This window comes from Nannobrachium achirus (assembly GCF_963921795.1).
Source record: "Nannobrachium achirus genome assembly, chromosome: 22".
Taxonomy (NCBI): domain Eukaryota; kingdom Metazoa; phylum Chordata; class Actinopteri; order Myctophiformes; family Myctophidae; genus Nannobrachium; species Nannobrachium achirus.
The window spans coordinates 32,386,227-32,400,025 of NC_137829.1; the positions used below are offsets into that span (position 1 = coordinate 32,386,227).

Here is a 13,799-nt window from a genome sequence, read left to right on the forward strand (position 1 = left end):
CTGCACATGTGGAAAAAAGTGGCCCGCCACCAACATCTCCTCGGTGCAAAGTCTTGATAGATCATTACCTTGATTAACACAGATTTCTGAAAAGAGAAATCTCAAAGTGTGTCACCCGCCTCTCCTAGTGCTGAGCCTTCACGCACAACAGATGACAGATGTCTGAACGCTTTCATAAATCCTATTGCAGAGCCATAACAAAGCACACTGGGCTCCTAGCGTGCTCTCCTCTGCCTTCGGGGCGGTGTAATCATCCACATCTGGAGGAATACAATCAACAAAACAGCCCTAAATGTACGCATATTCCCTTCCCCGCTCTCTCCCTCTGGGCTAATTCATACTCCATCGCACGACCAACGCGAATAGCAAAGTCTAAACGAACCGTTACTCTCCCCTCTTGTCACATGAAGGGCCAATCACTGCCGATCAGAAACGCACAGAAGATGAAGATGTAGATATCGTCGTTGTCGGGTGGAAACCTTGTATGTCCAAGTTTCAAATGTGTATGTTTTTTTTTTTTTTGAAGTAAAGCGCTGCTTCATCAGACAAGGCCGTTGCACAAAAGTAGTGAAAACAGCAGATCTACAAGCACACAACGCCTTGCGGTGCGAGGCGCTGTGTGCTTGTAGATCGGCTGTTTTCACTAGTTTAGTTAATTTTTGGAGCTGTGTGCAGCTCCCTATACGTGGCTGTGTGGGTCTGTGTGTCTGTCTGTGTGTCTGTGTGTCTGTGTGTATGTGTGTATGTAGCCTGACTTCGGCGCGTAACTAGTGCCGCACCATTTACGCCACTCGCGCAATATATACATCAAAATGTGCGGCTCGGCCGGGAATGGTGTTCTATTACCTTTCGTTCCGATCCGCCTTACCATGCCGACGTAATCGGCAAAAAACGACGCTTAATTGTCCCCATTGACTTATAATGGGACAATGCAAGAAATCACTTTCAAGTATTTTTCTCTCGTAAACCATAGGAGCTACAGTTTCAAACCTCGGAGAGGAGATTCATAATGATTTTAAGAATGAATCGAAAAATAATTACATCACTCGGCCTCATGGTGGCGCTATAACGGCCCACTTTACGTTTTGCCCCGTAACTCTTGAACCGTAGATCGGAAAATTAAAATTCTTTTTTCCCTGGATTCCTTGGGTCAAGACGCATCTCCCCATATAGGCCACGCCCATTTGCGCCAGGATAGATTTTCCGCCATCTTGAATTTTCTCCAAAACACACTTTTTGCTCCTTTTCCTACATATTTTCTTCAAATGTCACAAAAATCGGTACACATGATCTACACACACACACACACACACACACACACACACACACACACACAGCTCCACTTCACACGGGTGTGATTTTTTTAAATGATAAAAACGAACGGTTTTGGACATACAAGGTTCCCACCCAAGAACGACGATATATTACATTGTTCTAGGTTCCTTTTTCAGGGAGATTGGACAAACCCCCCTTCGTTCCTTTGTTAGTTGTTTTCTTCTTTCAGACTGTAGGAATGCTGTGAGGCCACCAATTAAGTTACTTTTTGGGGGATTTGGGGTACACATCTGCAGACACACACAGAGTGCAGTGCTGTCAGGGCTGGGTCGATATTGACAAAATCAAGATAATGTGACAGTATTTTGGGGGTGACTTTTAGAATATTTCACACACGATGACATTTTGTGAAACAATCTTCACAGATGTGAACGCAGTATGATGAACAGATACAGGCTTAGGTGATCATTTCACTCAGCTAGATCAGTGGTTCTCAACCTGTGGGTCGGGACCACCAGGGGGGTCCCCAAATTATTTTGTGGGGTCCCCAGATGATTAACTTTATGTGCAACATTGTTTTCTCACTCAACAGTAAACAAACCAACATAATGTTTAAGTTTATAGAGGGTATATGCACATTTCTAAAGTGACAATTTAAGGACTTTTTAATACCTCTAAAATGACAAATCAAACACTGGCTAAATTGTCAAATATTAGAGGCATAAATTGTGAAAATAGCCGATCTACATGCTCACAAGAGCATGTAGATCTGATATTTTCACAATAGAACCGTAGTATACAAAATGTAATGCCTCAACTCTGCTCGTAGGGTGGGGGGTCCCCAGTTAAAATATGATTATTTTGGGGATCACGGCCTGAAAAGGTTGAGGACCACTGAGCTAGATCAATGAAAAAATTACACCTGTGTGAACTGAGCGGTGGTCGTGGGGGGGGGGGGGGGGGTGCCTGTGTGTGTGGGGTGGGGTGGGTGTGTGTGTGTGTGTGTGTGTGTGTGTGTGTGTGTGTGTGTGTGTCTGGCCTGGCCTGAACAACAGCGCCCCTCCCTTAACATGTGTGGTCAAAAAAGGTACTTCAGGCTACATACAGACACGCACACACGCACGCATACACACACGGCCACGTATAGGAGACATAGGAGACAAAAATGTATATCACTTTGCTGTAATGTAACCAAATCAAGACCCCGAAAAGACAATATTAAGAATCATAACGTCATGATAACCAAAATCTACACACTGTATGTATTTCACACAATTCTTTGCTGATAAATGATGTCTCCACTCTATGTGGGACTATCGCGGTATGAGCCCTGGACCGCTAGGTCAGCGGTTAGTTCACAACTAACCAAATGGACACGTAAGGGTCCATCTGGTTCCATTTGTACACTCTCAGAGTTAAGGGGGTCCTTGCAAAAACACATTTGAGAACCACTAGTACTAGTCGGACTGCTAATGTGCCATAGTGTCATAGTAAATAAGTGCCATTCTGAAGGGAGAAAAAACGTGGATACTGACATTCAGTAATTGGGTCTTATGATCAGAATAAGAACCTTATACTGTAAGTATGCGATAACGTCTTGCTGCGCGGTGATTATGGGTTCATATGGGTTCATATGGACACGACAGGCTGATAATCCCCGAGGCGCAGCCGATGGGATTATCAGCCACAATGTCGGAATGTGGAATCGCAATGTTTGCGATTCCAAGTAGGGTAGAAGTGAAAAAAAAAAGTCTTGGAGATTGGAAATACTAAAGCACAAACAACTTAAAAAGTGTAAGAAATCTCGAGATTTCTACGTTTCATTAGTTCGACTGAGGGTTAGGGTTAGGTTTGAGGGTTAGGTTTAGGCATAGTTTTACTGAGGTTAGGATTTATAATGGACTGGTTGTATTTCAGGAGACAGAGGACTGTTCTATTGCTCTGGCCTATGAGGGATTTCTGTCATCCGTCATCACTGATCCAACCCCAAGCCAGGGTTAGGGTTAGGTTTAGGCATAGTTTTACTGAGGTTAGGGTTTGGGTTTGGGTTAGGTTTATGCATAGTAGCATTCACCAGGTTAACATTCACCAGGTTAGCATTCACAAGCTTCGGCAGGTTAGCATTTCACCAGGTTAACATTCACCAGGTTAGCATTGACCAGTGTCGGCAGGTTAGCATTCACCGGTGTCGGCAGGTTAGCATTCACCAGTGTCAGCAGGTTAGCATTTCACCAGGTTAGCATTCACCAGATGTCGGCAGGTTAGCATTTCACCAGGTTAACATTCACCAGGTTAGCATTCACCAGTGTTGGCATGTTAGCATTTCACCAGGTTAGCATTCACCAACATCGGCAGGTTAGCATTTCACCAGGTTAGCATTCACCAGTGTCGGCAGGTTAGCATTTCACCAGGTTAAAATTCACCAGTGTCGAACTAATGGACATTGTGTGAAAGATGCTCCCCTGCTGACCTGTGCTTGAGCAGCAGGGCCCTCAGGACGCTGGGTCGGTCCTCGGCTCGGATCTGGTCTGAGATGATCATGGTCTCCACCACCAGGTGGGCGATGCCAGGCAACGTGTTCTGCTCCAGGTCCAGCAGGATGGCACCTATAGGTGGAGGGACCACACGGAAAACCTCATGTCACCATTATAGAGGGTATGCGCATGCATAACTGAATGGCGAAGTGAGTTTAACATAGTTTTATGCAATCAGATAGGACTTTTCTGTTTGGACGCATTGGGCTGTCAAGGCCAGAAAGAAGTTTTTTTGCCACTCACTATAGGCGTTCCCTCATAACTTCCGGGTATGATGATGATGTCACACGCATACCCTCTATAGTGACCAAAGATATCGCGATTTAAAGGTAGGGTATTCACTTAATTAAAATAATAACAAAATGGGTCTATGCTCGGCAAATAAAAGGTGAATTGATCCCAGTGCATGACGGAGGACAATTTCACGATAATTTAAATCTCCGCGATACGATTATTGTGAGTGTTGTATGGTCCCATCACTAAGCATGACACGTTATACATGGCCTTACCGTGGGTGATGGTGCGGCGGAGTTCCAACAGGCTGCGGAAAGACAGCGAGGCCACGTGAGGCTTCCCCCAGCGCTCCGTCTCCTCGTCCACGTCCTCCTCAAACTTGATCCAGCGAGCCCTCTCCTTCCAGCGCATCTCATGGTCCTTGTCTACGATGAGCTCATTCAGCTCCACAAACACCTGGAGAGGAGAAGGAGACACTTTACTTTATCTTAGGATAGGCATTACAGCCAGGGGTCATCAATACGTCCGCACACGGACAAATGTGTCTGTGGAAAAGACTTGTCCTTGACTGTGGCAAATTTTAGATTATATCGGACCAGTTACCCATATATGGAGACCCCTGGTACCAATGTATGGAGATCCAGGTACTGTGTATGGAGATATGCTGCGAGACCCCAAACATGCTTTCTCAGTTATTCGTTATGTGAAAGTCCTATGACGTCTATGACATCTGACATCATACATACAATCCCCTTTATGCCCATATATGGTGATCCCTGTCTGTAGAACCAGCCACACAGATATGGGCTGTCTTGGCAATCTGTCTTGGCCATATATAGATTCTGTTAGTGTGGTATGTGGCCGATGTGGCCTCCATATATGGGCATTCGCATACGAAGTCCTGTTAGATAACATCAGGGATCTCCATACATGGGCATAAAAGGGACTCTGTTAATGTGGTTCCCCTGACATCACAGTGATGTCAGAGCCTGATGTCAGAGCGGCAAACCCATAGCATTGACCGTAAAAAGCGTACACGGACAGACGTCCAATGGTCATTTAGGGCTAGCTCTTTATGTGTTTGTCCACAACTTTTGTATGTCTGCGGCAAAAATAGAACATGTTCAAAATGTCCTCTACAAGCCAGCATGGCAAAGACCCCTGATTACAATAGATACCCAGCAGGCTTTGAGTCAGATCTCTGTTATGTAGGGGGCACGGTGGCGCAATGATTAGCGCTTCGCCTCACAGCTCGAAGGTCCTGGGTTCGATTCCCGCCGGGGGACGCTGTGGGTGCTGGGGCCGTGTTCCTCCCTCCGCATCATCAGCGCCCACACCCTAGGTGGGGTTGGCGATAGGGCCTTTCTGTGTGGAGTTTGCATGTTCTCCCCATGTCTCCTAGGGTTGATACCCTCACAAAAACATGCAGTAATCCTGGTCTCAATAATGCCTCCCCCTGGCCAGCCGGGGCGCCTGATGGAGGGGAAAGGAACTGGTTGGAATAACGTGTTCCTTCCACGTGCTATGTCCATCCCAGGGGAATCCCCCGTCAGGTGAAAAGAAACAACTTGGACTCCTCATGCATTGAAGGAAGCATAAGGTCAGTCCGTTGTCTCCCCAGGCGCGGCAGAGGGAGAGCAGAGCCCAGGATTACATAGGCAATTGGCACTGGGTGAAAAATGGGTTACAAAATCGTGGGATAAAAAAAAAAAGAAAGGAAAGATCTGTTATGTTACTTTTTTGTAGGCCTTAATTAATGAGGGGGAATGCAGTGCAGATGGCTGCTGAGATGGTCACGATGATCGCTAGGGGAGATGTTATGGAGTTCAGTGTCTTGCTCAGTGACACTTTGACACGTAGATATGGGCAGGCTGGGAGGCGAAACAGCGTCCTTCTGATCACCAGAAGGGCTCTCTAACCATTAAGCCAGTGGTTCTCAACCTGTGGGTCGGGACCCCTAGGCCTAGGGGGATCCCCAAGTCATTTTGGGGGGTCCCCAGATGATTAACTTAATGTGCAACATTGTTTTCTCTCTCAACAGTCAACAAACCAACATAAAGTTTAAGTGTATAGACTAATAGAGGGTATATATATGCATATTTCTAAAGTGACAATTTAAGGACTTTTTAATACCTCTAACATGACAAATTAAACAAATTGTGAAATATTAGAGGCAGAAATTGTGTTGCGAGGCGTTGTGAACATGTAGATCTGCTATTTTCACAATAGAAAGGTGTTATACAAAATGTAATGCCTCAGCTCTTAGTGCTCGTCAGGGTGGGGTGGGGGGGGTCCCCAGTTAAGATATGATTATTTTGGGGGTCGCGGCCTGAAAAGGTTGAGAACCACTGCATTAAGCTACGGCCAACCCCCTTTGCTAACCTTAAAGCAATACTGCATGTGTAATCTTTCAATAAAGCAAAGGTTCAGTTTGATATAATTATTGACTGGTAAAAGTGTCACAACACCCACTCCATGAATCTCACCCCCGAACGCCTTTTCTAAATATGTGTTTCAATTGAACCGTGACATGGCCATGTTTCCCGGCAAAAGTATGTCATCTGCCGGGTGGGGGGGGGGGGAGATCGCCCGGAGCTCTTAAATTGATCCCTTTGAACTTCGAAGGGGTTGTGCACTGAGTTGATTGATCGGGCCATAAAAGTGTCAAGCGCGTTCTGAGCTCGTTAGTGTTCTCTCAAATCAATTGATGTGGCAAAGACATCAATCACTTTGATAGCTGTCAGAGAAGTGGGGGGTGGGTGGGGGGGGGGGGGGGTCTGCGATTCTACCTTGTATGCCTTTAACTCTAAACTCAACCTCAACAAACCTATGCCTAGCCTCAACATTAAAGTTACTGTCTTGCAAACATTGCTTCCTTCATTTTAGTGTTGCATCTAAAAAAATCAGTTAATATCTTTCAAAAACAGTGTTTAGACATTCTTCACTAAGACAATAATATCGTCGTTGTCGGGTGGAAACCTTGTATGTCCAAAACCGTTGGTTTTGCATTTATCATTTAAAAAATGATTTAAACTAGTGAAAATAGCAGATCTACAAGCACTTAACGCCTCGCACCGCGAGGCGTTGTGTGCTTGTAGATCGGCTGTTTTCACTACTTTTGTGCGACGGCCTTGTATGATGAAGCAGGGCTTTGCTTGGTGAAAAAACATACAAATTTTAAACTTGGAGATACAAGGTTTCTGCCCGACAGCGACGATATGTAAGATTCTATTCAATCCAATTAATCTCAATTCAATTAGTTAATTATGGATGTGGGAATACAGACCCCATTTTGGTAAGTGTAACTATACGCTCACATGAGCTTTATAAATCAGCTACCTATGTTGTGCGACACAGCATGCAACCAACTAAGTATAAATAATAGCCTAGTTCCAGACCCTGAATCGCTAGCCACAACCCTTTAATTTTTTTGTTTTGGCGATTCAGGTCTAGCATCGCTCTCATTGAAGAGGCCTGCCTCGGTTGAAAATCTGTACGGCGTATCAGCGTCGTGAATCAGCGTCTTGTGATCAGCGTGGGTGGGGGTTTCCCAGAACTCATGTGTGTTTCCATGTACACCAGCGCCGCTGCCGTACCGTACCGCGCATCGCGTCGCGGTAAAATGCGGTAAATTGTAAAATGCAATCGTATCGATCTCGCTATGAAACACCAGTAGCAGGCATGTTATGTTGTGTTTGATTACTAGTTCGTAGTGGTCCTATTCTGACTGTTTCTTTGGTTAGCAAGTAGCACTAGCAAGCAACAGGCTAGCCACTAGCCAGCCACACTGAACCAATCGCTGAAGACTGCCTTTTTTTGGCAACGCCCATCCCTGCAATCGCCCTGGGGGGAAGCGACCTCAGACTGAATAATGGAGTGAAACAAAATGTCAATTCAGGCTGAGTGTCAGGCTATATAAATAAGGCATAATTTGATCATTTGGGGCGTGTCAGTCACCAGGACGTCCTGTTGTTATTGCTAACCTCGTGCGTTTTCTTATCCGCCGCCCTCTTCTTCTTCTTCAGGCTCGACAGCGGTGTGGAGTTCGCCCGGGACAGTTGGCATCGCGACGACTTCTTCACCAGGTGGCGCCTCACCCCAGGGTTGTCCTCGAACCTGTGACCTAAACAGAACAACCACAGCTATTATTACACGTCAGAAAGCAAAAACGTCAAACGCTCAGGTCTCGTGCCGTTCTGGTGCAAACACGCTCATTACAAAAGGGCCAAATGAAGTGAGATTTTAGACACTGTCTCTCTGATTATGTGGACTCGCAACTGGCTGAAACTCCGCAGCGTGGCCACAAGAATTCATGAGGCTTCGCTAGCGTTTCCAGGTGCTATTTTGAAAATAACAGCCTGACATAAGATGGGCTTTGAAGATTGGGAAGCGCACATTTTTCACAGATTTCTGAGGCTACTTTGGGAGAAAATACCACAAATCCGATTTAGATGTCTGTTTAAGTTTCCAGTTGACATAAAACGAACATCCGATAATAGCAGGCCCAAAGCTACATGGGTGAGCGAGAATGTGTGTCCGCCATGGGACACAGACATGGGTCATTATTTAGAGGGGGAGGCGGTCTTCGCCGCCAGACGTTTTGCGAGTTCAAAAAAGGCGTAATTCAATTTGCAAGCTCTGCAACCCGCAAACCATATCTTATTGAGTTTGGGATAATGACGAGGTATTGCCGTAAAAGGAAGGACCTGGCTATGATTTTCTGTGTGAATTGAGAGAGAGAGAGAGAGCGAGCAGGGTGCATGGGCACGGTTTTACAAGGACAACGCATTGGGAGAGCTGGGAGGTCCACCCAATGTGGAAGAGTTTTGCCAGAATGCCAAGGGGAATCTTCCAATTCATTATATGGATATTTTACATCATGCATCGTTGGTTTTATGGGGCTTGTAAGGCTTGTGAGGTATGCTATTGTGTCAAAGGAATGAAATGGATAACATAAGCCACAGAAAAACTATGACATGTAAGTTAAATAAACAAATGTGACTACAAAATATGGTTATACTAGATATTGTCACACTATAGAAAATGAAAGCCACATTACATTTTCAATATTAGATTTGACTTCCAAGAATCTTTTTTCCACAAGCGAGTTAAATGACATGAGGGTGGTGGTGTCAGTTTTTCCTCAAGACCTCTGGATTTTCACACACATGCCTGCATATTATCAGAAACCTTGTATGTCCAAAACTCGTACTTTTTACGAAATGGAAAAAGGTTGTGTTCCAATGTAGTTATTATTTGGCCACAAGCTCTTCAGTTAAAAGGTTTTCATTAGCTTAATATTTATAAAACCCTCAGACACACTTAATCAGTTTGACTTTCAAAAAAATCTAAAAATAGCAGATTTACAAGCTCATGACATGTCACATCTTGACACACTTTTGTACAACAAAGTAGTGTATTAATTTACAAAACCAATTAGATTACTAAGGGAGGACGACAAAGGAGTGAAGTGAAGGCTGACAAAGATCAGAGGAGGGTTAGTTAGAATCAAGTTGTAGAATCCATGCCATTCTGCTTGGCTCCAGCTGGCTGTGCTGAGCGAGGCTCTCGTACCACAGGGCATACAGACAGCATACAGAGTTGCAAACTGCTGTTTGCATGGAAGGTCATAGTACTCATTAGGCAGAATGTCCTATTTCAAGTTTTCAAATGCACACAAATCCTTTGAAAATAGCAGCTCTACAAGCTCACAATAAGTTGCGTTTGCGACGCATTGTGAGCTTGTAGATCGGCTATTTTCAAATGACCGAAATGTATATGGGGTTGAAGTGGTCGGTGTATGTAAACATAAATGTTTGTGTTTAATATTCACATTGCATGTGCATTCTATCTTAATGTTACCACTTCCCCAGTTCTAAGTGCACAATTCATTCAATTAATACAATTAAATTACTAATAGGCCTACAGAATCATGTCAAAAGGAGTAGCAATACAGAGTAAAAGCAGTAGCTTTCCATCTCTGCACTTTCACAGGTCTGGGATTTCTCTCTGGGATGCATTTGTATTGAACTGGAAAGGGAAGCCTTTGGCTGTACTCTGCTCTGAGACTTTGCTCGAGCAACTCGCTGCCCGAGCCAACACTCCTGATTGTCCTCTTGGGTCAGTGATAACGCACATGTGCTTTAGATTAGATCTATTACAGGAGAACCAACATGCAAGGCTATTACAGTGTGGGCTGACATCCCGTTATTGCCGATCCACGTGCACCGTGGAATTACCCATTTAAGCCCTAATTTATACTTCATCGTGCGGCGGTGCCGTGGGGCAAAAATAGACGATCGGCAAACTCAGGACACATGGCATCGCGTTGTGAGCTTGTACAGTAAATTGTCCTTTTCAATATTTTGTGTATGCCGTGGCTCTGCATGAAGTCTTTAAGAGGGTGGGTGTTTGTCTGTGTCTGGAGATAATCTCGCACTGATCGGCGCCAAACTTCTCACTGCCTGTAGGCCACAGAAGTACCTCTGCAATTGTTTATTCACGTTTTAATATGAAATATTTAACTTTCATTTCATATTGTCAGACAAAGGCTTAGATCTGGCTGACGCCTTGCTCAAATATGGACAGATATGTCACAGGTACTGTACGTATGCCATAGATAAGATGACTGACCATTGACTGTTCCATTTCCACGTGGAACCATGAGGTTTTATTAGATAGTTTCCCTGACAATAATCATTGCCAAATATGAACACCAGGTGGAAGGTGGTTCAGTAAATGCAATGAGAGCGCTTCAGGGGAACTGTGTCTTGCCCATCACCACAGGGTGCAGCTGTTAATTGAATCCAGCATAGGGAATCCAGCTTGTCGAGCGTCTATATCAGGGGTTTTCAAAGTGGGTGACGGGGCACCCTGGGGTGCCGTGACGGCAGTCCAGGGGTGCCACGAGATAATTGGATAATATTTGGAATTTATTTGGACACTTGAAAAAATATTTTGTATCATTTTAAACTTGGAAGTACAAAGTTCTTTTCAGTCAGTTCTAACCAAAATGGCTGTTATCTCAACGTTTTCCTCGCAACATAATCACTAAAATATCGTCACTGTCGGGCAGAAACCTCGCATCTCCAAGTTTCAAAAGTTACAAAACTAGTGAAAACAGCCGCAGATCTACAAGCACACGTTCTGCTGTTTTCACTAGTTAAGTAAATTATAGATGATAAACACAAAACGAACGGTTTTGGACATACAAGGTTTCCACCCGACAACGACGATATGCTATAAATATAAGGTGCTGGGACTGAACATTATAATGTAGGGGTGCCTCGGATAAAAAAAAAATATGTATGTGGTGTCCTGAGCCCCTGGTCTGTATGAACACAATTGGGTACGTTCGGGGCACTCCGGGAAGGAAGTCACTCGGGGAGGGTCAACTTTGTCACTGCATGTACTCCTATGGCTGGGGTCATGGCCACCAATTTGTGATTTGGGAAGAATTCAGTGACAACGGCTGAACTGGGAGAAAAGTGGTGTAAAATAATTGGCAGATTTCTTTTTTTAAATAGTCAAACTACACAAATGCAAGAACAGCTTCTGAATATTACCCCATCTGTTTCCAATGTTAGTTGGTGAAACGCTTGCTGTCAAACCGAAAGGGCCGATTCGTGCATCCCTTATTTCTGAACGCATACAGTAGGTGTCTGTGTGTTCCAGTGGCCTCGGTCAGATGCAAAGCATGATTCATTTCACTTTTGTAACACAAAGCTCAAACATTCCTGTACTAATAATAATATAATAATACATGTGCCTCCCAGTCCAAAACATGTGCTTTCTATGAAGCCCACTAAACCTATTTTGGCACCTATGATGCAATATGCTTTATCGATAGAAATCACAGGCTGTATCCCTCATGAACATGACACTAAAGCCTGATTTATACCTAGTTGTGTTACCGTGTCACGCCATCGGAAATAGCCAATCTACAAGCTCACAACGCGTTGCAATGCGAAGCGTTGTGACATTGTGGATCGGCTATTGTCGATGCACGACATGATGCGCAACCGTGTATGAATCGAGCATGAATCGCTTCTGCATATGTGAGAAAAGAACCACCAGTTAACACTATCCAAATGTTTTGCCAGAGGCGCAGAACTCTCCAACAAGTCATAACACAACAGCCAGTCAAAACATATCTGTGTTACGTGTTTCAGGCTTGACATGATAAAGATTTCTGGGAATATTGATATTTGCTGGCCTGAGGCCTCTTACACCAGCTGTGTGTAAGTTAGATCTAAGCCTAGATGTACTGTAAGTAAGTAAGGTGCTCCGATTGCGATTTTTGAGGCCGATACCGATCACCTGGAATCAGTATCTGCCGATACCGCTATTCCCGATCACAGCATCAAATCCATAAATTCTTCTATTTATTCGTTACTGTAGCAGCATTTATATATTTATGATTCTTCTTACAAAACATTGACATTGTATATTAACTATAAACATTAGGAGATTGCAGGCTGAGTTCCTTTAGTATCCAATTCAACTTATAGGAGTTGAAGCTGAGATTACATTCAGTCCCACAGATAAATATTGTGAAAATAGCCGATCTGGCTTGTAGATCGGCAAAGCCGATAGAGGCAATTAAGCTGATACTGATCAAAGCCGATAGAGGCATTATCGGCCGATCGCGATCACTCACCGATCAATCGGCACATCTCTAACTGTAAGTAGTGAAGATGAAATGTACTGTAAACAAGTAGTTCTTTTCATTTCAAAGACCCCCAGTTTAAAGCGACATTTCACTGTTTTTTTTCTTTTCTGAGCGAATTATCCCCAGCCACAGGAGTACATGCAGTGACAAAGTTGGCCCTCCCAAAAAGATTACGGAATCTTAGGCTTGCCTGGGGAGTTGCACCAGCTGTTTTTAAGTTAACTTACCTATGTTGGAAGGAACATACCCTGCGTGTCATGTAGAAAAAGGTTGACCACAACAACCCAGATCTTGTCGCAGGCAGGCATATGTTTGAAAAGAGCACAGTTTCACGGGAGTGCGCTTGTCGCTCCAGCTGTCAGATTGCCCGTACCTGAACACTCGCCTGTCATTGTAACTCGGAAGCAAGCCGTTTACAGCAGTGGTTCTCAAAGTGGCATTCCAGGGGCCGGGGTCCCCCGGCAAAGTATTGAACCTGCACAGATCTGGAATCCTGAGAGTGTACAGGTCCATTTGGTTCCATTTGTACTCGTTACTTTTCATTTGGACAATGAGTAAGAGTTTAAATTCAGTAAATAAGTAAAGTAAATTCAGGTTTTTGACATACTGTGAAAGCAATGGAAGGTAGAGAAATCTAGGCTAAATTGTCCAATAATATGGGCCAAAAGTTGAGAACCACTGACCTAAAATATGTCCTTGGCTTTGTTTCCAACATTTGCAGCACTTGAATTGTGTGTATTGTTTACATACAGTTTACATAATATATTTTCTTAAAAATGTTATTATAAGTGATCTGCTTAGGTAACCGGTAACGTGTAACATGTAATTAATTTTAAAACAAAAATAGTGATAATAAAAAAGAAAGTTAAAACAAAACAAAAAAATGGGTATGGCAGGGGTATGCAGCTGCCATACCCTGGGTCCGTGCTGGTTATTATGTTGTTAAATTACAGTAAAATAACAACAAATGCAAAATTTAACAAAATGGTCACTTAACAAGGTATTATAATTATATTCTCCACTCTTGTATTCTCCCCATCTTGAGAAAATGCTATATTCCCAGGTTCTGTATGTCAGCTGCACAG

At 43.9% G+C, this 13,799-nt stretch overlaps 1 protein-coding gene across 1 annotated transcript in view; it reads right to left on the reverse strand.

The window, feature by feature from the left end:
- slc4a3 (solute carrier family 4 member 3) overlaps positions 1 to 13,799 on the reverse strand; it is a gene marked incomplete at both ends in the record, with an annotated part of 100,241 nt that overhangs the window by 46,307 nt on the left and 40,135 nt on the right. The window contains 3 exons of the mRNA XM_080752849.1: positions 3,746 to 3,881; positions 4,319 to 4,499; positions 8,027 to 8,166. Of these exons, the coding sequence (XP_080608975.1) occupies positions 3,746 to 3,881; positions 4,319 to 4,499; positions 8,027 to 8,166 (457 nt within the window). The remainder of the gene's footprint in view (positions 1 to 3,745; positions 3,882 to 4,318; positions 4,500 to 8,026; positions 8,167 to 13,799) is intronic.